The 25,953-nt window shown below is 37.8% G+C and overlaps 1 protein-coding gene across 3 annotated transcripts; it reads right to left on the bottom strand.

Moving 5' to 3' along the window:
* Positions 1–332: 332 nt before the first annotated feature.
* On the bottom strand, positions 333–22,412 carry LOC124166970. 3 transcript variants are annotated; one of them, XM_046544717.1, is made up of 11 exons: positions 22,208–22,412; positions 21,859–22,065; positions 17,900–18,070; positions 17,184–17,325; positions 13,203–13,362; positions 10,359–10,486; positions 6,017–6,195; positions 3,106–3,337; positions 2,464–2,592; positions 1,146–1,205; positions 333–573 (listed from the first exon to the last, which is right to left on the bottom strand). In XM_046544717.1, the coding sequence occupies exons 2-11, from the start codon at positions 21,961–21,963 to the stop codon at positions 443–445; spliced, it is 1,437 nt and encodes a 478-aa protein (XP_046400673.1). In that variant the 5' UTR covers positions 21,964–22,065; positions 22,208–22,412; the 3' UTR covers positions 333–442. The 3 variants fall into 3 exon arrangements, with proteins under 3 accessions (XP_046400673.1, XP_046400674.1, XP_046400675.1); XM_046544718.1 differs by lacking the exon at positions 22,208–22,412 and having other exon boundaries at positions 333–570; positions 21,859–22,160; XM_046544719.1 differs by lacking the exons at positions 10,359–10,486; positions 13,203–13,362; positions 22,208–22,412 and having other exon boundaries at positions 21,859–22,159.
* Positions 22,413–25,953: the final 3,541 nt, after the last annotated feature.

Here is a 25,953-nt window from a genome sequence, read left to right as displayed (position 1 = left end):
CCAACCCAGAAACAACGTTTGGAGTCTTCAACTTTACAGCCACAATAAGTTTATATATAAGAGGATTCCTTCATGGCCTCCACAGTAAGGGTAGATCAGGACACACTTCTCGGGAGAAGTTAATTTCTTTCTGTGGCCCCTTTGCGGTATGCAAAAAACTTCTCACAGTAGTTCACATGCTATATTTTGCTGTAATATGGTCACAGGTATATGATTATTGTAAACCATGGCTCAATACGCCAAATTGAGAAAAAACAGCATTCTGAGAATCTCAACAATAAAACAATTATTTCTCAAATTCAGATCGTAGAGAAGAATGATTAGGCACAACAACAATTTAAGAAATTTTATTTTAATAAACAATAAAAAATAATGTTTCATACTATTAACACTAACACTTCAAAGTACATTTTTAGAAAAATAATTAGAAAGATACAAAAACTCAATTCCTTCTCTCAGCAGGCTTCGATCTTTCGGCTAAAAATTTTCTAAATCGCTCCTGCAGGAGTTCAAATGAGGTGTTCATTGGGTTGTTTCTAGTAGCTTCTACCAATCTTTTACCCTCCTCTTCTGCTGCAATTAAAAAAAAGAACATTCAAGAATTGGCATTCAAAATTTACAAAATCATAAAGGAGACAAAGTTTTCACCTTTAGTATACAAAGTGTTATTTAGGTACGCTCACTTCCAAGTATTAATCCTAGGAAAGAAATCAGATATTGTTGATAGTAGAATAGGTTCTAAATGGCAGAAATCTCTTCAACCCATTTATGCTTAGTGTTCCATCTTTAGAACACCTGACACCACTATATTGGTATTTCCCACCCCTTCCTCTAATTTGTCAAATCCTCCCCCAACTCTTCTTTAAAGGCATAAAAGCAATGTTCTCATGTACTATTATGTCTTGTACTAGATGATCTGTGAGCCAAAAGACCTCGAATACATTAAATAATTGTCTGAAAGCACAACTACCTTTAATTTCAATTTAACAATTGAAGTCCCAGCATAAAAATATGTAGAGGGTGCTATAGATGTAAAAATAATCTAAATAAGAGCTATTGTTCTTTAATGTAACATATCTAGTATTTGGAGGACTCCATTGTGGGTGGTTTGACTCTTATAAATTATCTATAGCAATCATAATTACCCAATAGTCTTTTCAATTCTTCATCCACTTTCACAACAAAATAGTTGTCATTGGCTGCAGCTGAAAAAATAAATTAAAACATTGATATAAATGATCACATAGAAATAAAATCATTAATCGTGACTTTATATCCAAGAAAGAACCATGGATGTATACTTGCGGAAAAATTGATTTTTTTCAAATCCATCTGGCCCAGTGAAAATAAGTTGTGGGAATGATAAAAAAATAAGGCCTTAAAAATTTGAGACCTCTAGGTGAACCCCTGACCCTCGCTAAAATGCCATTCATTGAGGGGGGGGGGAGTCAAAAATTGAAAAAATTAACATTTTATGGTCGTTCCCCAGAGATTTTGCCATGATACTGCCCTTAACAGCAAAATTTTGTGCGTTTTGACGTATCTGCCACGGTTAAGCCACAAAATGCCAAATTTGAGTGCAGGTCCACAAAGAGAATATTCCAACCCCCACAGAGCATGGCGGACAGAGGAGTGCAAGGGGACTCCATTACCAAGGGGACTCATGCGATATTTATGGATATACATCCCCTCCCCGCGCTTGCCTCTTCCCCTCTTATCCCCTGGAATACAGCAAAATTCATCCTGCCTGTGCTGCTAGGAGGGGACTCATCTTTGATAATATAAATTGGCAGATGGTAGAAAAGAATGTGAAGTGAGGCGACTTGTCCCTTTTTTGGCATCTTGTCGGGGCTAAACAAATTGATGTTACCAACTTTTAGAGAAGTGATGACATATTTTTGTATTGTTCACAATGTTTTTCAATCCAAGAACGCAGGCAAGGAGCTTATGGTCTATGAAGTGGCCACTCGATTGGCTAGAGAGGTATGTGAACTTTGGAAATAATGGACAAGTCACCTAACTAACATTCTCTTTTACCTTCTACAATCTGCTGATTTATATTATCCCCTTCTAGCAGCAAACACAAGATGAATTTTGCTGTATTTGGGGCGTAGGAGGGGAAGAGGTGAGCAGTGAGGGGACACGAGCGGCCTGCTGCTCTTCTATTGGTGGCCCTACGTGAGCATTGGACGCGGCACTCGAATTTGCCATTTTGTGGTCTACCATCATAGTGAACGACCGTAACATATTTATTTTTCCTGTTTTTGACCCTCTCCCCGATAAATGGGATTTGAGCAAGGGTAAGGGGTTCATTAGAAATGATGGAATCTGAATAGACACAGGAAACAACTTGAATGGATCAGAATTGGAATCAGAATCCAAGAAAAGTGGAGTATACTCATCCCTACCAAATATGATGCAATTTTTGCTGTCTGAGACGCTAGAGTTATAAATAATACTTACGCTGATAAGGAGTCATTTTATGCAATCCACACCTTTCTGAAGCCTGGCGGTCCTTTGAAATAGGAGTCGATGTTGCCAATTGTTTTCTGGCCCATGATAAGGTAGTTAAGGAGTCACAGCCACTGGCATCTAATAAAAAAAATTAAAAATAAGATTGTAACTGGAGAGTAGCATAAATCAAATTTTTGATAAATTTTAGATACAAATCATCACCAATGTAGCTAGATGGAACAAGTTTTTAATTTTAACAAATAACTTTAGGGTGCAACTTAGAGAGCCTTCCTTCCTGGCTGGCCTGCTAACCCTGACACCCCAAACAAAAAATTACAAGAGGGCAGGGGGTTTAAGGGGTAGGAAAGGGAGGCAGCCACTTCCCACTCCCTGAACGTTATGGAAAATTTCTTTAACAATGCTCAAATTAACACTATTCAAAATTTGATAGTCAACATTAAATACATGTGGTTCACTTGTTCCCACAGCACAATTTAACCTCCAATAAATACATATCATGCTGGAAAAAAGTTGGAGACTTCACCATAAAAAAATCACACTGAGTTAATTAAGTGACTAAATTGCGAAAGCTACTTAAGTGACTAGATTTCAATTTGAATAGGCAAAACTTGGAATAGAAGATTAACATACTTTCTTCTGAATTGCTGATAAATGAAGAAACTACACCCATCTCTTCCTCCAATTTTGATTCCAATTCAGTCACAAGAGAGATTATCTCCCTTTTCTCCTCGGCCATTGATTGATAGAAACTACAGACTCTATTCTCACAGCTGTTTTCCAGCAGTGGATTTAATGCTTTCAGCTTAGTATGAATACCACTCAAATGCCCCAATAAGGAAACTCCAGAGCTGTAACCACTATCCTGAAAGAAAATAATGGGAAACTTATAGCCTTTATATCGATGCTATTAAATATAATACATAATTAATTTCAATAAGTATTTTATAAAGCCTTTTGGCATAAAATTACAATAATAACTTGATAGGAACTAAACTGGACCAATATCCTTGTATGACATACATGACAACTGCTTGGATAGAATATGGTGACCATTGGAGGTAACTTACTCAGGGAAAATTTTCTGATGTGTAAGTCATTTGGAACTGTCATCTATCTGCTTTGTAACCACTGATTTGTATGTGTTTTCGAACTGCTGTGGAATTGAAACATGGTACACAGCAGTTCAGGACGTCACAGCGTCCTACCATGTCATCAACTCATTTGTACACCTTTCTAACTCATATGTAACAGATTTTGAACTGCTTTGGATTCCCATTGGAAACTGCTACGGAACTTATTTCCAACCTTTGGAACTCATTTGGAATTAACATTGGAACTGATTTGTACCATTTGTTCATCTGTGCTGGAACTGATTTGTACCAGTCGGTCACCCGTTTTGGAACTCATTCGTACACCATGCAAACTGCTTCATAGCAGTTCAAGATGGCATATTCAGTTTTCTTGAAGTTTATGGTAGTGTGTTTAGGAAATTTAGGCAAGATGAATATTGCGAATTGAAGTGCGGCAGTGCCATCATTTCACAATAACTCCATTGCTTTCCAAAGCATTCGCCACCACTGAAGGTCCTGCAAGCTTGACAAACTTGACACAAGTTTGATATTTTCATAAGGCGGAGTGAGGGGTAAGTGGCTTTGGTGGTCAAGAAAGTCCTTATCGAGAGCTTAACTCCGATCTTACGTGGCTGACGTGGATCATTCAGTGTCCATTTTTGAGTGAAATGCCTTCGTTTCTGGATAATTTTTCTTGAAAACCATCATGTATAATATCTGACAATGCGAAAAAAAGCCTTTATGGGTAATTGAACTTGTCTACCGCGACATTGAAACATATTTTCGAAGGAGGGATTCATTTTTGGCGAAAAAATTCAGTCCTAAAATACGGAACAAAATATGGACATAAACCATTTCCTGGGGAACAGGAAGACAGTACATTGACCGGTGTGTTTTATGTATATTAATCGATGCAAAATACTACTTTTCCGAAAATATTAAAGAACAAAAGCAATGAAAAAAAATGTTGAAAAAAATGCCATAAAATTCAATATTTATGCATGAAATACACTTTGAAAGCATAGACATTAATGTTTTTACAATAATAATCTACTTGGAAATGCCAAAAAACCACATTATTAACGACGTTTGCACCATGAAGTTGCTATTGAATACCTTTATTACATGCAACCAAGATTCTCAGTACGTAGTGAAGATAATCTTGTCACATTTCAAAACGGACCCAAAAATACAATTTAAGCAACAAGGAAAATAGAATAATTTTAAAATTCATTCGAGAGAATATTTGGGAGTTCCGTTTCTATTAACTGACTTGAGATTATTTCTTAAACCACTTATGCATTTTTATTGCATATATTAAATAATTTTCGTTTTCTCGGCCAAACGAATCAGACTTAACCTGGCCATGGCATGCTGGGGCATAAAAGACAGTTCCAAAACAAATAATGATGTCTATAAATCGCATGGATTCGTTCACAAAGAATTACAAATGCATGGAAAGCAGTTACGCATGAATCTTCTCCGTACACAGCAGTTACAATACGAATGATGACGTCTGGAAATCCTATTGAATTGTTCAAAAGGAGTTCCAAATGTGTAGAGAGCAGTTACACATGAATCTTCTCCATACACAGCAGTTACAATACTAATGATGACGTCCGGAAATCCTGTCGAATAATTCAAAAGGAGTTCCAAATGTGTAGAAAGCAGTTCCACACGAACACACTCTGTACAAAGGAGTTCAAAAGGGGATTACAAATGAGTTACAAACGTCTTCATATTTCCATTTTTTGGAACAAATGAGTGGAAATGAGTTCCACAGCAGTTCCATGACAGATTTTGGTGTTTCAAAACAGTTTCAAAAGGGTTCCAAAGAAGATGGGAAGCAAAAAGTTATTCCCTGAGTAGCCAACTAACTTATAAAAACTAGTTCCCAAAATATATGTACATTTAAAGTTTGAGTCATTTATTATGAGTTCTGATAGTTAAGAGATTAATCTGATGAGATTCACTCATTACCCAATAATTCACCATGTGAACTACTGGTGTAGCCAGGAATTTCGTTAGGTGGGGGGGGGTCCAAAACCAGGGGAGAAAGTTTTTGAAAAACAGGGTACTAAGTATGTAGATGAGGGTTTTAAACTAATTTTAACACTATTCATAATAGAAAAAACTTCTTTTGTTGAAGAAATATTTTGTGAATTCATGCTTTTTCAATATTTTTTTTTTAAGAAGGAAAATAATTGTGCTTCTGTATTTCAGAGGGGGGGGGGGGCGGACTCCCCTAGCTACGCCACTGATGCTGACATCAATAAAACCTTCCACTGCTATCATTAACATTGAAGTCAAAATGTGAAATTTGAGGGAGTAAAACATTAGAAAGGAGTGATCATGCACATGAGCTAAGTGCTATGAAGTGACAACAACAACAAGGAGTGTACATATCCAGCAACCATGCAGTGTAAAGGGGTAAAGTGTGATTCTGTAATTTAAAAGTAGAAAAGACTTACATCATTCCAATTTGCTGAAAGAGCTGAGGCTTCATCTCTTGTACATACATTCGCAACTAGATGACTTGCATTTCCAAAATTGATAGAAGCTTCCAGAACTTCCTTAGTATTTACACACAGTGATGCTATATTGTTCCACTTCTGTATCTCTGAAGCATCTCGGGAAGGATCAACTGAGTCTAAAAAATGGAATTTGATACATAAGTTAGTCATGTTATAAAACAAAACTGATATTATTAAATGATACATCCAAATCATTATTAAATCATTCCCATTAAAGGGGAATTCAAAATGGCGGCCAGTGCTACTTTACCTTCGTGTAGCGGCTGCGATAATTTGATAAATTCCTGTGATAAGTTCATTACTTGTGACTCTTGCCCAAATTTATATCACTCCAAATGTACGGGCCTTAAGGATCTATCGTTAAAAGCTCTTTACGAGTCGCGTGATATTTATTGGAGATGCCTTTCGTGCCGATCGTCTAAATTTCTTGTTGCGAAAATGGCCGCTGACATTGAGATCTTGAAACGGGAAGTAGTAGAATTGAAAAGTGGACGAATTTCTGTTCCTGAGAAGGAAAAGACTGTCACCTTTGCAGATTCCGTGAAATTCACTCCAACTGAAGACTCCTCTAAGCCGATTGTTCCTACTCAAAAGAGTACATCCTCTCACCTCGCCAACCATGTGAAACCACCAGTGACGCCTAGTCGGTTTCCTGATCGAGGTACCTTAAATCAATCTTCTGTGACTATGAAGCAAATTGCACCAACGGAGACTAATGTTGAGGTGAAAGAGAAACTACAAAAGGAAGACTTCGACGGTTTTGTTGAACCTCGTCGCAGAAGAAAAAAAGGAAACTTCCGTATCATCGGCAATGGTGAGTTACTTAAAGATGATATAAATGGACTTCGTGCTGCGAAGATCGTTAGCTACATGTATGTTGGTAGACTGGATCACGCGACCACACGTGAAGAAGTGATTACACACGTGAAAGCTTATTTCAACATCACATGTGAATCTTGCGAAAAAATCGAGGGTAAAAGTGCCCATGCTGCCTTCAAAATAGGTATTGACTACACTTTATGCAACAAGCTAAAAAACTTGTATCTCTGGCCCCCTGGTGCCGTGGTCACTCGCTTCATGAGACCATTTAATCCTCCCTCAAACTCAACTTCAGCCAACACCAATGTGAGTGATCAATCGTCAATAGGAAGTGACGCTTCAAGAAATGAAGAAGGCCCAAACACGCGATTGAAGGCGAACAAAAATGACAAAAAATCGTTGTGACTAAATGATCGTTGTGACTACAAATCTCTTAATGTTCTCTATTTTAATGCGCAATCAATGCGGAACAAAACTTATCAAATTGAATGTGCTATTCAAGAACTTGAATCCGATATTGTGATTATTGTCGAACATTGGCTAAGAGAGAACGAAATCTCTGTTCTTACACTTCAATATGTCAATCTAATATCCTACTACTGTCGCACTCAGTGTAAAGGTGGTGGTGTTTCTATATATGCAAGACCTAACTTAAGTGTTACCAGTCTGAATCAAATTCATAGTACTGATAAAACGTTTGAATGCTGTGGTGCCATTCTGAAAATCGGTAACTACAAATATGTTATCCTTGGTGTGTATCGATCACCTAGTAGCTGTGTATTTGAATTTTTTGAAGCCCTTAATGATGCTCTTACGCTGGCATCTACTCTCAATATACAGGGTATCTTATTATATGGTGATGTCAATGTTGATCTATTAAGTGTCTCCCATGATAAATGTGATTTGACAAATCTATTTCAAAGCTTTGGGCTTCCTGTGCTGAATAATGATCCTACTAGAGTTACTACTCAATCTGCTACCCTAATTGATGTTCTTGCAACTACTCTACTGCCCTCTTGCTTGTCAACTACAACTTTTAATATCGGGTTTTCTGATCATATGGCATTAACTTGCTTGGTCAATTTTCCGTCTATTGTTCTCAAAAATAAGCCTAAATTTGTCAGCAAAAGAATCTTCAACATTGCTAACAGACACACTTTCTTGCAACTAATATCTGATGAATCTTGGATGGATATTTATACAGCATCTGATGCAAATGAAAAGTTTAATCTCTTCTTAAATACCTTTGTCAACCATTTCAATGCTGCATTTCCAGTCAAACATATCAAACAATGTAATGGACCTTTTAACTCTAATTTCTACTCTAAGGAAATAATGGCTGAAAGTAAATCGCTGCGAGATATTTACTACCACTGTAAATCAACCGATCCAGACCAGATGGAATCATATAATATGGCTCTTAAAAGATTTAAACTCAAGGTGGTTGAGCACAAAAGGGTAATCAATGAAAATTACATTTCTACTTCGAAAAATCGTACCAAAGCAACTTGGGAAGTTATTAAGAATAATACTAAGTCTACCTCACATTGTGTCAACAACACAACTATCAATTTCAATCATCAGTCCACATCTGATCCCGATGTTATTGCTAATTGTTTTAATGAACTCTTTTGTGATTCTCCTCGAAGCCCCACCATAAATTCTGCGGCCTTTACATCTCGCACCCCTTTTCCCTGCTCAATGTACTTACAGCCCACTGATGCACATGAAGTCATTAAGCTTGTTAACTCCTTCCCCAACAATTGGTCCTCTGGAATTGATGACATCCCTATGCCGATCATTAAAACTGTAATCCATTATATAGCAAGTCCACTAGTTGATATTATTAACACCTCTTTCCTAAGTGGTGAATTTCCCTCTCGCATGAAACTAGCCATAGTATCTCCTATCCCAAAAAAAGGCTCATCTTCAGACCCCAACAATTATAGACCAATTTCTGTCCTTACTGCTTTTTCCAAAATTTTCGAAAAAGTGTTCTATTCCCGTATCATTTCTTATCTTGAATCAAAAGATATCTTACATGATTCACAGCATGGCTTCAGAAAAGCAAGATCGACAATTACTGCCGCGTATCAATTGTTAAATTCCATCTATAATGCCCGAGACAAAAATTTACATTCACTTGGAGTGTTTTATGACTTGTCAAAAGCTTTTGATAGAGTCAATCATGATATTCTCTTACTTAAGCTGGCCAACATTGGAATGAGAGGAAAAACCTTGGACTGGATAAGATCATATTTAACTGGTAGAAAACAAATTGTGAAATATACGTGCCGGTCACAGTATAGTAATGATATCTCATTCTCTTCTCCTTTAGATATTAATACTGGGGTCCCCCAAGGTTCCATACTTGGCCCCCTCCTGTTTATTATTTTTGTTAATGACCTACCAAACCTGTTTCCTCAACAGGATGTTGTGTTATATGCTGATGATACTTCATGTCTGTCACATTCTAGAAATATTTCTGATCTGGTAAATTCTGTCAATACTTCAATTTCCAGGATGGCTGAGTGGTGCAATACCAACCATTTATCAATTAACATTAACAAAACTGTTTTCTTGGATTTCCACCCTAAGAGTGTCACACCTATAATTAATCACCAACTTAATCTGATGAATGAGCCCATTACCCAAAGTAACTGTGTAAAATTTTTAGGTCTTCTGGTTTCAGACGACCTTAAATGGACACCACACATTGAAGCCATCATGAATCGAGTTAGCACTGGTATTTTTATGCTTAGAAGGCTGGCCCCATTTCTATCTCTTTCTACCCTCAAACTTATCTACCATGCTAATGTTCATGCTCATATATCTTATGGTATTATGTTCTGGGGAATTTCACACCATGCAAAAAAATTATTTTCTCTACAGAAGCAAGCATTGAAAGCTATGGTTCAAGTGCCTAAGAGGACTCCTGGTAAACCGATCTTTTTGGACCTAAAAATATTAACACTTCCCTCCATTTTTATCTTGAATTGTGCCACTTTTGTTAAAATGCATCCTGAGCATTTTCCAAGGAATCATGAATGGCATGACTACCACACTCGCTCAAAATGTGACGTTCACCTCAAAAGTCACCATCTATCTCTAGCTCTCAAGGGACCTCATCACACTCCATCCATCATTTTTAATAAACTTCCATCTGAATTGAAAAACTGTCCCCCTTCCCTATTCAAAGTTAAATTATGTAAATTTTTAGCAGGTAAAGCCTATTATGATATTAGCGATTATTTAAATGATTCTATGTAATTTGTATTATTGTATTTATGTAATTTGTATCATAGTGATTTTTGTGACGAAACCATGCAATGTATATTGCCAGTTCGGTGAATAAAAAATTATTATTATTATTATTATTATTAAAACAAAAATTTGCAAAGTCAACATTGAGCTGAAAGGTTTATCATGCAATGCTAAGGTTTTGCAAACCAATACTTGCCAATTTGAAACAACCTAGTTCTCGATTTTTCATCCTCACTCAGGGTTGACTCTCTAATCATCTTTTCATAATCTGCAACAATTTCATTGATTTTCTTTTCTCTGAGAAGCATTCTATTTCTGTTTTTCCTGATTGGACAAAGACAGAAAAATTTAAATAAATAAAATTTATTCCTCCCTAAGAAAGCAATTGACACTTCACATGATGAGCAAGAAAGATGAGAGATTAACCAACATTTTGAGGTGTAACTTTGTGAAAGCAATTCATTATGAAAAATGAAAAAGAAGAAACTATGTGCTTTCACATGAAATATATACATATTCACACATTTACACGACCATGGTTTCAAGGTAAGACATCACCTGATGATGACATCTAACGTTGAAACCATGGTTGTTTAAATGTGTGAATATATATTTCACGTGAAAGCACAAAGTATCTTCTTTTTCATTTTTCAGAATTATTTTAGAAACTACCTACGTATACGCTTAACAGAATGATGAAGTGTTCCCGCATGCTACACCAGTTTTGGAGCCATAAACTATTGGAGTTGTACTCTAACACTCATAAAAGCCTAAAAAAAGAGCCTTAGCCCGTAAAGACCTTGGGTTGTAAAAGAGCCAGATATTTGCCAAAAAAATTGTAACTTAAAAAGTGGCCTATGCTAAGATTTTTCTTTAGATATTTTTAATAGTTTTACGGAATATCATTACCAAGTCCCGCAATAATTCAGTAAATAGATTTATTAAATGGATAGTTGGAGGTGCGACTTCATGAAATTGCTTCAGGCTGAATAAAAAAATCTTGTAAATTTCACATAGATAATTTTAATCTCGACCAGTTTTGTCCCTGTTCGAGTACAAATACAGGAAAAGCATGACCTTATATACCATAAGTCAGCAGGAGTGGAAGGCTGGCAAAGGTAGGGAAGCTAGAAAGGAGGGTATGGTTGTCCTTAAGTCATGCAAGGTGACAAAATGGGAGGCACACAAAGCTACAAAAAAACTGTAACTTTGTGCACCAATCCAGTCGTCAATCACCAAAGGTTTCAGTATCGTTTAAATGGACTTCCATGCCCAAGGCTTGACCATTACCCCCTCAGATTTCCATAACTTTAAGTGTACAACTGCTTAATTGACAAGCAATCTTACAACTAACCTCAATTTCTAGAGGCCAAACCATCTCCAACGTAGTGGATTCATTTGCTGACTTAATGTAGCTTAGCTGTGGGGTGAAGTGGGTTTCTGATTAAAAAAATGGAATGAAAAAATTCTATAATCGGCCACTCCATCAAAAATAAATTGATTGTTGAATTGTACCGTGACTACATCTAACCTTGCAGATTCCCATTTTTGCTACACAGCACACTTCCGATTATCTGGGGTAATGATGGGGAGAGACAGCACAAATAATCGGAAAACACTGATAACCCAAACTTTGACTTAAATGCCTAGCAATGTTCATAATTTACGTAAAACAAACTATGTGTTATTATTTATGCACTTATTATGTTATTTTAGAGTGCTTCCCAGACTCATTGAGACTATTGAGAGTTTTAAGTGGCGATAACTAGGTTTTACTCATATTATTACGGCTCAATATTAGAACTGGTTTCAAAAACCATGCATCTGCAGTGGCGTGATCATGTATACAGAAAAGTGGTTCACATGAATGCTTCAAAACCACTGCGCGACATCGGAAACAACACTTTCAGGTACCACGCCATGTAGTCGTGTCTCGCACAAGTTGCCTGGGTTGCAACTGCTGCGGGATGTGTATCTGTGATCGCGCTCTGCGAGGCTTGGAATACAGGAACAAGAAGTGAATGCAGCTAGCGCGCGATCGCTTCCGTTTTACGATGGGGATTCTAATGGAAACAATAAGCCCGGTGTATCCTAAATGCCATAGCATTCAAATGCCGTAATTCCGGTGATTTTGCGTCACATTTATTTTTTCATAATAGGGTAGTTTCCTTCATCAAAGAAAACGAAAGGCATTGATTGCGATTCGTTACCCACCATTAGTGTATTCATAATATACAAATTATTTCGTTTTAGAAATACCGGTTTAGACTAATGGCAATGGTCCATTTTTATCCTCATTTGAAAACGGCCAGATTGGCGCCCACGCGATGCCACTCCACGTGCCGTCACAGGGACCTAGTTTCTATACGAGTAGATAGGAGTTATACATCGTCTGAGATTACCAATGCATGCATGAGACGCAGAGCTCAGGAAAAATGTCTTAATAATCACTTATTAAAACTGGCTAGGGTCGGAAAGTTTTCTTCGTTTGATAAGGTATTAATAATCCTTATTTAAGCCAAGCGCTACCAGCTAGCAGGGTACTCAGCTACCCGCTAGCAGCCTGCGTCGTATCAGCGCTCAAGCCTCCCTCAAGGTCACCTCACAGGGCGGCAGCGGGAACGAGAAATACGTCACACGGAGAGATTTCCCGGCATTCATACTTACCCATCGCGTTTTCGCGCGCTTGAAAATTTTCACTTTTCATTTAATCGCGAAGAATAGATATCGTCATTTAAAAATCTAAATGCGTGAAATATGTACTCCAGGAGTAATAATCTTTTGATTTAGGCAATAAAAAAATAATAGGAAACCACCCTATTATCAAGGAAAATGTTGAGCGAGAGTGAAAATTATGCACGGATAATCCGCAACACGGATATGCCACAGCCGGATAATCGGGAGTCTGCTGTACATACTAGAAGAGAATGGAGGGGTATTATCTTGCATATTTATGAATACTAATTTGCCATTGCTTTTCTTATACCTATAGGGTATTTCAATATTTAAAAATATTAATTTTCAAGCATAAATAACTTACTTCTTCTCCATCTCAAAGGAAGCCAAACACGCATCAAGTTCATCCAAAATAGCCTTACATGATTTTAACTTAGATTTTGCATTCATTTTCCAGAGGTCTGTAGCTTTTTCTTTTAGGGATTTAGGTGTCGTCCTTGGTGGAATCACAGGCATGCATATATCTAAAAATAAAATTGATAAAACTGCAAAGTTGACCCACAATATAATTATTCCAAAACTTGTATATGCACTGCCAGCATGAAAATTAATGATTGAAGCTGTTTAAGTTTGGGCTCCTGACAATTAAGTATAGATAATGTTAGGGTGTATCAGAAAAATCAATTATTATTTCAAGGAAGCCTGGCCTATCAGAAAAATTGTGGAACTAGATCAAGATTCAATAAATCAGTCTTAAAAATTCATTTCAAATTATTCTTCCACCTATATGTGTTGTCCTCTTGAAATTTCTTTTATCAGTATGTACTAGTAAATCCCAAATGAAAGATGCATGGAACATGAATTTTGCTCTGCTTAAGACAAACAGGCAGGGTATATGAACAACATGTTGTTATGGTGTAGTGAGGGGGGAGGTAAAGGGGGTCCGGACCCCCCAAAATATGAAAACACAATTACTTTCCTTCGTAAATGAAAACAAAACATTGAAAAATCATGATTTTACAAAATATTTCTTTGACAAATGAAGTTTTTTAGATTATGAAAAGTGTTAAAATTAGTTTTAAACCCATTACTTAGTACAGGCATCCCCCGAGTTACGTAAGAGATGCGTTCCGGCAGACTATACGTAAGTCGAAATTTACGTAAGTCGAACCTTTGCGTTGGCGCTTCAGAAATTGCTGTATAACAAGTTGTATCGTACAGGAATGAGCGCAACCACATACGCCACCACATCCATCGCTAGAACTGCAAATTTTCACGTTGATTGCTGACTTGGGATTTATAAGCGATTTTTCTACAGAAATTAATGAATTTTCCTTCGAGGAATGACAAAAATGGGTCACTTTGTTATTTTTAGCACGTAAAAAACTCTATAACTACACCCATGTCTCGTATAGCGCAAGGGATGCGTTCCTTGGGGTCTTTGCGCTATACGAATTTGCGTTATACGAGAGCGTTTTAACATAGGGAAGATAGGGATGCGTTCCTGGTAGCATAGGTCTTGGGTATTGAATTTCCTCTAAAACATCTATATTCCCATAAAAAGCCTTAGAAAACATTATTTCTATATATATTTATAGTTTAAAACATCTTTAAAGATAGTATTCACGCATTCAAAGACTTTTATTCAAGTTAAAAAAAAATTCTTACGTGCTTTCGAAATTCCATCCTGTCGTGCGGGTGGGCTAACATCTGCTATCTCAGGGGATCGTAATTCGTTGCCGGCAGTTGATGATTTTTCAAATTAGTCTAAAAACAACTATTGTGTCACCCAGGCCCTTTTGTCGCTCATCTAAATGACAGGAAAATGCTACTTTAAACGCCATTTCATAGCTAGCGGAGTTTATGAATGATAAATCATTTTAATTTGAAGTCCTCCGAGTCATTAGCAGCTACGTGAAACAGTCTTTAAATGCCTTGAAACCTGACCCAGGTTTTCCTTCCCTGAAAATGAATGAACGAGAATGCATTCTTTTCCTAAAGAATATCGTCTCGTCAACACTAGATCTAGTTGAGGGGGAAAGGAGCCACTTTCAATAACAGCTTGGAGTTCATCAGAAAATGTTGTGGTGGCTGCGCTATCAACACTTGCAGATTCACCTGATATCGCCGCACTGAAAATACCTGCTTGCCGTTTAAATTCTGGAACCAACCGGAGCTTTCACTTAATGTCTCGGAGCGATTACCACTCTCGTCTTTTTGTACTGATTCACCATGAACTTTCCGTATGTGTAGACCGCTTGGTTGAAGTTGGTGCGGCTGAGGTCACTGATATTTTAGCTTCGTCTTTATTCAGAATAAGGCATCGTGAGTTTAAACTTCCACGCAATATCGCTTTGACGCTCTCCATTTTCAAAGCAATTGACCTCTCTCAAGTCCTCTTCTAGGTTATGGTTTTTCTTGATAAATTCTTGATTTTTCTACACGCATTCCTATTTTTTGCCATATTCTCTTGGTTTTTACTCTGTATGGCTCTATCTAAATCACCTTCTTCTGCTGAACTGTATTCCTGAGACGCAGAAGGGCTATGACTGCGGGGAGGGAACGAAGCCATTGTGTTTAAGACTCTATAGCGGACCCTTTTATGTGTTGATGCTATTCATGCGCAACTCGGTCACCGCTCCATTTCTCCCCCGTGAATACCGATGACCTTGAAGGCTTTAGCGTAGACTCTCTACCTGGAAGTCAATCGCCCGGTAACCTACGACGGCAAAAATACGTCTCAAACCGTATTGCTGAAAAAAAACTCATTTCCACTAGCCCCACGCTTAATTAACGATCTAAATTATTTATTATCATTCTGTTAAGGAGACGAGATAAATCTTCGGTAGGCCGGCTATCTAGACCCAATGACGAGTAATACTTTTGGCAATTGCGCAGCTATGAATTTCGATTAATATATAAACAAAAAAGAAGATTTGAGGCAAGAAATAAAATTAATATGCGTAAATTGATAGAAATTTCGTGTGTACTTAGCGCAAGTTCACGTTTTATCACGAGAGAGTTTAAGATTTTTGATTAGGCTACACTGCGTTGCAATGTTTCCCCGAGGAACGAATTTGCGCTATATCGAAATTGCGCTAATCGAAATTGCGCTATACGAGACATGGGTGTATTCGATATTTTTTCTACCATAGGTTGTACGAGCGAATATCTACTTTTTCGCGCTCGCATTCGAAAATTAACGTAATCATTTGAAATACGGTTATCGCTTACGTAAGTACGGATTTACGTAAGTCGAGACATAAGTAACTCGGGGTATGCCTGTACTGTGTTTTTCAAAAATTTTCCCCCTGGTTTTAGAACCCGCAAACAAAATTCCTGGCTATCCCACTGACTTACTGACTGTCCCCTGAAACTACATCTAAGTTACCTGGGCCCCCAAGCAATCATCACTCCAAATAGTCAAACTCTTGTTTCATCCTGGGTGGCATGACCCACTGGTCGGTCACACCACAAAGGTTACCAACCAAAATATAGACACACCAATTGTTATATATCTAGCTTCCCATGTCACTAAATGGCAACAGTTATGAAATGAATTATAAAACAGCAAATTTGCCATCAAGAGGGAAGCCACAGGCAATCCAATGCTCGGTCACACCACAGGGAGCTCATTTTCAGAGGGAGTTCATGAGGGCAATCCCTACAAAATTGCATTTAGTTATACAAAGGATGTGGAAGAAGTTAAAAATTTTTGTTCTCCATTCAAACTATGTTGCTCTTGGGATTATATGGGTTAGGGTCCATTTACAAAACTTTCATCACTAAAAACTTGAAATCATTTTACATACCTTCAGCAATTCTCACTAAACATTCTGATCACAATTAAATGCCCTAAACCAATAACCTGAAGAAATAGTGTCACTATTAAGGATGAAAAATAATCTGAATAAGAGAGTCACAAGATACTTAGTGCTAAACTTTCTTTTCAAAAAACACTAAGGTTTAAACATAAAAATCTTTTTCTTTGTGATATAAGGCTTCACAATTTTATCACCAAGAGGCAAATACTCAGTCAAACTCAACGATATGAGGGGACCAGAGGGATCATGTACTAGGTATGCCCCTTCCTGAGGGAAATAGGAATGAAAAATAAATATTTCCCCACATAGCGGAAGACTTGGAATATAACTACGACAGTTCAAATATTAGACACAATTAGGGACAGAAGAGAGTATTTTGCAACTTTTTGGATGCACACACTCAATATACATACAATACCACATTCATTATGTACTCAAGGCTTCACTTGTCGGGTGGAATTAATAGGCTGTGTAGTCTTGTGACCATTTCAAGAGTATAAAAATAAAAAAGTATAACTTACCTACATCGTTATCGACCCGTTTTCCTTGTACTGCTATCGCTAAAAGACTGAGTTCCCATACAAGTTTTATGAATTTATTTCCTCCGGGGGTCATAATACTTCCCGGAATAATTTCAGAAATGGTAACCAAGTCACCAAAGCCCTGGGAAATAGATGAAAGCATTGTTTTTACTTTATTTAAAATGATCAACGCAAGTAAAAAAGAGATTATCATAAGAAAATTTTGGCTGACCGTAGATAGACACTAATCCTAAATTAAGCAAAAATATTTTAAGGCCAAAACATTTCCAGTCTGATCGATTGGCACATTTTAGCTCTGAGGTAACAAATTCTAATACATAAGGATGCTTGCCAATGGCTAAAATTTGTGTGGTAACCAATAGGTAAATCACATAAATAGTTTTAGTCACCATCACACTTTCTTAAGAAATTTTTTGAGAAAATAAAAGATTTTCATTGCATAAAAGTGTTCACACAAACTCCATAGAAGTTCAAGATGAAATTCAGTAAGAAAAGATAACCACAATAAATATTAGATATATTCATGGTTAAATAAAAACACAGTACTATTCCACAACCTTATATTTTTGCAGTCTACTAGTTTCAACGTTACAACGTCATTATCAAGACTAACTGAGAAAAGTATACAACATCCAGCCTTATTTATCCAACAATAGTGTGAGGGAAGGAGGAGGGGGGAAATATTAGATATGTACCTCATTGAGACCACGAATTAGTTCAATTAGAACTCTTCGGAATTCCCTTTCTTGAGTTTTCTCCAAAGGTGGAAAGCACGTTCTGAATGCATTACTTCCAGGGTATATTATTTGCATTAAAAAGTATGTTACTTGAAAAAATCCAGCATAATTTGGGCGCAAGAACATCCCCTGAAATGAGATTCGTAACATTGTGCATCAAAATGAAAGCAAATACCAAATAAATTTGACCAAGAGGCACAGCATTTTTCCTTATAATTTCAGAGAAAAGTTTGGATGCACCTTCCCAAAAAATTCTCTCAGATGCCAGCTCTACTCACAACTCGAAATTGGATTAATAAAAGCCCAAGTATTTTTCTATGTCAAATTTTGACACTTAAGGAGGGGTAAACCTCTAACATTGGTGTTCCTTAAAAAGGAATTCATGAACAGTGCTTAAGTATTAGAGTGGCAAGTGTAAATGAAGCTAACGGGTACATTAACCCATAACATTAGAAGTTTGATACCTGGTGAAACAGTCAAATGTGGTATAATATATGTCTTATATAATGGTATACTACAGTGGAACCTCGTTAAAGCGAGTACGGGCTATAGCGACACCCCCGCTATTACGAGAGATAGCCGATGCACCGTCAATTGACCCTATAATAAGCATGTTAAAAAATTCGTTTTTACGAGACCCTTTCGGTGTTGGCTCTCGCCATAGCGAGGGTTTCACCGCCGGAAGACTTTCATCAAGACTCCTTAACCTCTGTAATTGCTAGCGATCTGTTAGAAATGAAGTTAATGGAGTGCTCAGTCTCAAATTTATGTGGTAAACTGTCGTTCGATAAATATAATGATTGACGGAACAATGCTTTGCATGATTTTTATTCAGTGCGGCGCTTATAAATTGTTTGAATAGTTAGTCGTTATTTGAGTAAGGAAATTTAGTGATGCAAAAAAACATCGCCTTTCGTCTGGATTTATGCTTACGTTTATCGGATAGATGTTTATCTGTCGCCGCACCACTCCTGTTCCTGTATATCTGTTCGCAACAGGTATATTGGCTATTATTTGCTCCACCTCCGGTAAAGCGACAATTCGCTATAGCGAGTGTTTATTAGTGCACCGTGGGGTGTAGTTATATCGAGGTTGCACTGTATATAATGGATAGGAACATGGAATGTGAGATCACTTATAACATGCAGAAGGCTAGAGAACTTGATTAGGGAAATGCAAAGACTGAACCTCGACATAGCACAAATAACCAAAATGAAGTGACTAATGGAGGGAGACTAAAAACTATTCATACAGGATCTCTGAAGGTAATGCTTGAGTTGGGATAATGCTGAGGAAGAGTGTCAGAATGAGTGTGAAAAGCTTCCTGCAGTGCAATGAAAGGATGATTATGGTAAAGATAGGACTAACCTGGTAGATACAGCAGTGATACACCTTAGCATGCCTACAGCAGATCACAATGATAAGGAATTTGATGAAGTACATGAAGACCTGAGATTCTCTAGGCGACATATCCTACTTATCAATTTATTATTGGAGGGATTTGTTCCCCACAGGACTGATGCCGGTGAGGGAAGTAATTAAACATGTAAGAGAGGAAGAAATCTTATTATTTTAGTTGATTGGAACACTGCTATTGGCAAAAGGCAGGAAGGAAGAATAACAAAGAAATATGGATCAGGAAATCGAAATGAAAAAGGAGAAAGGCTCTTGGAACTCTGCACACAGCAAAGTTGGGGGATGACAACACACCATTTAAGGATCCCACATGAAGAAAATACACAACAAATACACCAGGAATCAGATGATTTCAACTAGACAACATTTAAGTTAAGCAAAGGTTTAGGAACTTGATAAAGGACTGCAAAAGCTACCATGGGCAGATGTTAACAGTGATCATAATCTTATGATACCATCTGAAACTAAAGAAATAGAAAAACAAATGGCAAGTTTTAATCAAAAGGAGCCACAATCAAGATAAATTTGCATTTCAAGCAATGAGAAGAGAATAGGAGAGGATCTATCCAATCTAATATTTGGAGGATAGCTGAAAAAATATTAGAAGATTACAGGAAGAAATGAGAAAAGTTCTGGTGAGAAGGAAAGATGTTAAGAAAAAGCCCTGTATCACTGATGAAGTCTTAGACCTCATTGAAGATTGGAGAAAGTATAAAGGCCCTTTTACACGCGGCACGTAATTGTGCAATCTGACGTACGTCCGAATACGTAATCAAAACAGCATCACGAAAGTAGTGAATTTCTAGAACACATGCAAGAATGTGTGGATGTGAGATGGTAAAATAACTCCAACTCCATTTCCAAGCTCACATTTCTGCAATTTCAACATGTTTTCGGTGCTAACCTGCAAAATGATGTGCCATCAGTCAAACGGCCTTAAGAATGCAAAAACTGGTTTCGTATATGAATATGAATGTATGTATACATGAGAATAAGGAACAAGATTTATCACAATGTGAAACAAGGAAAGCTAGAGAAGTGTGGATGATGAACCTGTGCGAAATAAAATTAGAATCAACCTCTAGCAATCAGCGACAGATCCAGCCTCAACTTTGAGGAGGGTGGGAGGGTGTCATGACTTGGGGCCGCGAAGCATAGAATACCCACTATAGTGTGTAATGGTGAGCTACCAAATAAGAGATCTAAGGCTCAAATTCCAGGTGAACCCTAATAGGACACCCCAAGCAGAAGTCCTTTGAGATCAAGGTGGCCATCATAGACTTTCAATACCATGTAATTCCCTGTATCTCTAAGGTCATATAGGGACTTAACACAGACAGTCTTCCAAAGTGCATACTTACCTACTCCTCTGTAAGGCCCTAGGGGTTGTAAACTCATGAGAAGCTTAGTCCTATGGATGTGAGGATGTAGTTTTGGACATTGGGGCATTATGCTACCACTTGGGTTGATAACATTCCATAGGCTGAATGAGGGACAAGCTGAGAGATATTAATCACACAAAAGTAGAAAGCTGAAGAGGATCTGCATATTTTTAATTGCACACCAAGTAAATATCTAAATGTATAAATGCACCGTGTAACCACCCAACTTGTGCGAATGCATGAACAAAAAATAGAAATTGTTCTAATTTTGTTCATGCATTCGTACATAATCCGATCCACCAAAATCGTCCAAGCATTCATACATTTAACTCATATGCATGTGTTAATGTATATGTATTGTCGTAACAGGTCTAAAAATTGTCTTAAGAATCTAGACATGAGAAATGGGAAATTCAAGGCAGAACAATTCCAATACAAATGAAATATATACTAATTTAATTCCACCATGAAAATGATACATATTCAATTCCAGCACCATATCCAGCATAGGAACAAGGGGCTAGAAGGGAGAAACAGAGGTATTTATACCTCCTAGCAGTAGCGGAGGTTCAAACAAAATTACCATTTTATCTAGGTTAAATTGGATACCCAAGGGGGGCCGTGCTGTAATCCCCCCTAGCCTCTCTCTGTATCCACTACTGTTCAATTCCTTACTTATAAGTAGTGTGGTACAGTGGCATGGCCAGGAATTTCGTTCAGGGTGAGCCCAACACCAGGGGGGGAAATTTTTTAAAAACAGGCTACTAGGAAGAGGGTTTTTAACTAATTTTAACACTTTTCATAATCGAAAAAACTGCATTTGTTAAAGAAATATTTTGCAAATTCATGATTTTTCTATATTTTGTTTTCTTTTATGAAGGAAAATAGTTGTTTTTATGTTTTTGGGGGAGGGGGGGTTCGGACCCCCCCCCCTTTGGCTTCGCCACTGGTGTGGTATGATCTTCAAGTGAACATGGGGTCACTTCCATTTTTAAGACAAAAGAGTCGCTCATTGCAATGTGGTTGAATAAACAGAGGCACAAGCAGAATGTAAAAGCATATACAGCCGAAAATCTGCAGTCGCTGAATCAAAATTCAAAGAGAATGTAGAATACATACCTCTTTAAGAATGTTCTTCAAGTGACTCGTGAGCAAGTCTGGATTCATCGCTGTTAGAGCCAGCATATTTTGGTGAAACAATCGGTGGTAAACACGACTGGCCATGGTGTCAACCTGTTGAATATGATCGTGCAAATGTGCATATGTTCGGTGTCGTCGTCTTGAGTATCGCGTAGTAAAGCCATAATGCTGTCAAATGGGAGCTTCCTGAAAGTAAAATTGATTGAATTGCACGATTACACTGAACGCCTGCAAGAAGACCCTGGGACCTAGGCGACCGTTCATTCGGCAATGACGTAACAACCAAGTTTTCAAGGAGACATTGCGGGAATGATGTTCGGGATAATACCGATGTAGCTCAGAAACGGTGTTACGGCTTTCTTCCTCGTAGGCCCGAGTTCGAGAGATAATAGCAAGAAAATATTTGGCGCGGCATTACTATCCTCGAATATGCGCACGATTTCCTCATTCGCCGTAGCCCCGTAGCGGGGCAGCCGAGTGCACTGAGAATCGCGGCCCGTAAATGTTGAACACGGGAGGCCTGTGCTTAGTCCCGATAGCGTCAATTTTTATTTCTTTTTTCTCAAAAACTTTCAGGAAAGTCAATTTAATTTGCAGTTTGATCCTCTCAATTCCTTTTCCATTTTCCTGTCTTCCGCGCAATGCGCCTCACTGGTGAAGAAAAGAAACGCGTGGCTTTATATTTTGATCACGGGCGTCGCCGCCATAGGGGACGCGTCCCCCCAATATTTGAAAAGTCATTTTTGTCCTCCCCGAAATTGTATAAAAAAATTAATATAACCCCATTTGTCCCCCCCAAAGTGTTGATGCTGACGACGCCAACGATTTTGATCGTGGGAGCGCTCACTTCCCATGCGCCCGCTTCATTAAAACTGAAACTGCTATTCGCAATCGTCTTCTCAATTAAATTTAGTTAAGATCTCTCGGTTTCCATCCGGGTGAGGTTTTCCTCATCTCCTCCTCCAACTACGTTTCGACGAACAACACACTCATTATCTTCTGAGAGTCATTCTGTTCGTAATTGCTCGTTCGTTTGGGGGGGCACATGCCCCCCCAAACACTGTAAAATAGACAAGACTTTTAATACGGTCCCATTATTATTACCTTTTGTTTTATCAGAAACAGAGTTAAATTTAGAGGGCACTTGAAAAGCTTCTTTTTGTTTTTAATCCCAAATAATTATGAGAAGACGTTTGCCTATCAGACCCTTGAGCCACCAAGAAAAAAATCCTGGACCCGCCCATGCCCTACTGCTGCTGTATTATTTTTGGCCTGTATCGATTATTCTGCTGAAATCTCCAAATGTAGGACTGGATGCATATGCAGGGTATGGCGTAGACTCCAGGTGTCCTCACTACAGTCAGGTCATTTGCTCATACTAGCCAATTTCTAAATTTGGATGATGGAAGGAGAGGATGTCAGTCCACAGGATCCTAGATATGGCCAAGAAAAATGGAAATGGTTACACCGAAAGAAGACTTTGCAGGAGGACTCCACCTCAGTAACCAAGGTCTTCATACAGTTTGTCTTGACCATGTCCGGGAAAATCTCTAGGATTGTCGCATCCTCCGATTGGGACAACTTGAAAAGCAGACACTGGGATCAAATAGGTTACACACAAGAGATCTTCATTAAAATAAGTTCAACTGATTCAGGTGATATAATGAAAGTTAAACATATTAAAATAAGAGAGAGTTGCACTTTTCCATGGTTATCTAACACGTCATAGTGCATTAAATTATTGCAGATAGGTGCAACTACCTTTCACTTCATTAATATTGTTACCTGGGAAAGAATCAGATATCACTTTTCAACTTAGTTGGATATGGCAGGTACTGCGCTAAACCAATCAACATTGACTAAATGCATAATGAAGGTGTGGTGTTTATGCAAATTGGTGTATAATTATGGTTGCACCAACCAGCTGGCATCAAGTGCTATCTAGCATCGAAAATATGTACAGTAGAAATGAAAAAAGTGTCATTTTTGTGGGATACATGTAGATTAACTTTAAAGGCTGGGTGAGATGATTGAATGATATCTACCATCCCCCACCCAAATTTAATTGGCTACATATCAAGTGCATGGTTTCCCACTAGTGGAATTTCCATTTATGCCCTGCAGGGTATGTATGGCATAAGTTGCAGAATTGAAGTGAATTTCATAAAATAACTTCCAGATCGGTGGTGGATCCAGGACAGGAACAAGGGAGGACCTGGGGGTAAATCTCCCAGCAGTAGTGGGAGTCCAAACAAAAAATGATATTAAATTGAATACCCTGGACCCAGAGGGAGGCTATGCCCTCCCTAGCCCCTCTCTGGATCCTCCACTGCTCCAGAAAGAAACTTTCTACCAACAGCTCTAGCTAATTTTTGCTTGACCTTTCTGTTAACGAAGAATGCTGCAGTGAGTGAAATAAAAAGTGACAGACACTAATGTCACTTTATGCAAAGATGCCATCCCTGTCTCTGTAAAGAGTCAATGTTTTAATGTCGCAGCACCAGCTGTCATGTTGATATTTTGAAAGAACAGCCAAAAGACAGAAAATCAATTTTTTGGCAATTTATAGCATTCCAGTCATTTCATGTTGCAAAATGAAGATGTGTTCAAATATGCTCTGGGACGATCCATTAATCTGAAGCCATTTTCAGAGAGAAGATAATTAAAAGTAAGGTTTTCCATAAATTATTTTGGTGCTGATTCTTTTTGGCTTCGGTTACTTACTATTCTAAGTTTAAGGACTGCTGGAACCAAGAACCAAACCGACCCATACCTATTACATATACACCTTACTAGTGATGGGCAAAGTCGATCATTTTAGTGATTCAATCATTTTGACTCGAGTCACATAAGTGATTCAATCAATTGATTCAATCACTATGATCGAAAAGACTCAAATCAAGATTCAATCACTATGATCGAAAAGACTCAAATCAAGATTCAATCACTATATGATCGAAAAGACTCAAAGGAGTCATGATTGAAAAGACTCAAAAGGAATCATGATCGAAAAGACTCAGAAGGAATCAAGATCGAAAAGACTCAATCAATGGATGTAATAAATCACTTTGAATAATCGAATAAATACTGCCTCATCTGCGAAGAGCATTGGTAACGCTGATTGCTATCCATATTATCATTTCATATACTATTTTAATTGTGAATTCCTAGATGAGTAAATTAGATTGCAAAAATGAAGGAAGCAGTGTCATGAAAATATTTGGGAAGGCGAAACTGCCACAGTTTCTTAACACTAGTGAAATAATTTCTAACTATAGTTGATCAAAATATAACACAAAATACACCACACACTATGCATGAATCTGATCTGCAGGATAATTTTGTGAACGGCACAATAAAATATAACCAGCTTTAACTTCTACTTCTTAACGTTCTCCTACAGGAGTCATCTTAATATTTTACTTTTACGTGTATTGGTGTTATTAATACTGATAACTGCTGGAAAACATTTAAGAAAAAGATTACACAAGTATTCAGTTCTTCATAACATAGTATTTAATTTTATCACAACTATTTCTGCCCTGACGAAAAGAGATTAAGCATCGGTCGTTCCAAATTTTGAATCAAACCGGAAACCGAGATGATTGATATGAAACCGGAAGTCGGAGTGATTGATGATTGATGATCGACTTGCTTAACGAAATGAATCATGAGTCATTTGATTCACCTAGTGATTCAATCTTTTTGATCGAATCGTTCATGATCGACCCATCACTACACCTTACAGTGGCAGGGATCACACATGTGTGAGCAACTGCAGGAGGAATGAACTAGTAGACTCTAACCTTACCTTGCATGTTGTGCCAGCTTCTTTACCTTTATGGCACAAACTTTTTCTTTAGAGAGCAGCGAATGGTAACCCACCCTTCTTCCAAAACTACTCTTCCTTTCTGTGTGGCCTCATTCCATCCCAATCAGTGGCAGCACCAGGGATGGGCCAGGGCCCACCCAAACAAGACAGACAAATTTCAGAATCGTAGCCCTTGAACGATATTTTATAAAATTAAAATAAATTGTAAACAGTTATAGGCATATGGAAAACCACTCTGTTAA

This window comes from Ischnura elegans, chromosome 10 (assembly GCF_921293095.1).
Source record: "Ischnura elegans chromosome 10, ioIscEleg1.1, whole genome shotgun sequence".
Classification (NCBI taxonomy): Eukaryota; Metazoa; Arthropoda; class Insecta; order Odonata; family Coenagrionidae; genus Ischnura; species Ischnura elegans.
The sequence above is the reverse complement of the archived record's forward strand: the minus strand, read 5'-3'. Positions and strand labels throughout refer to the sequence as shown.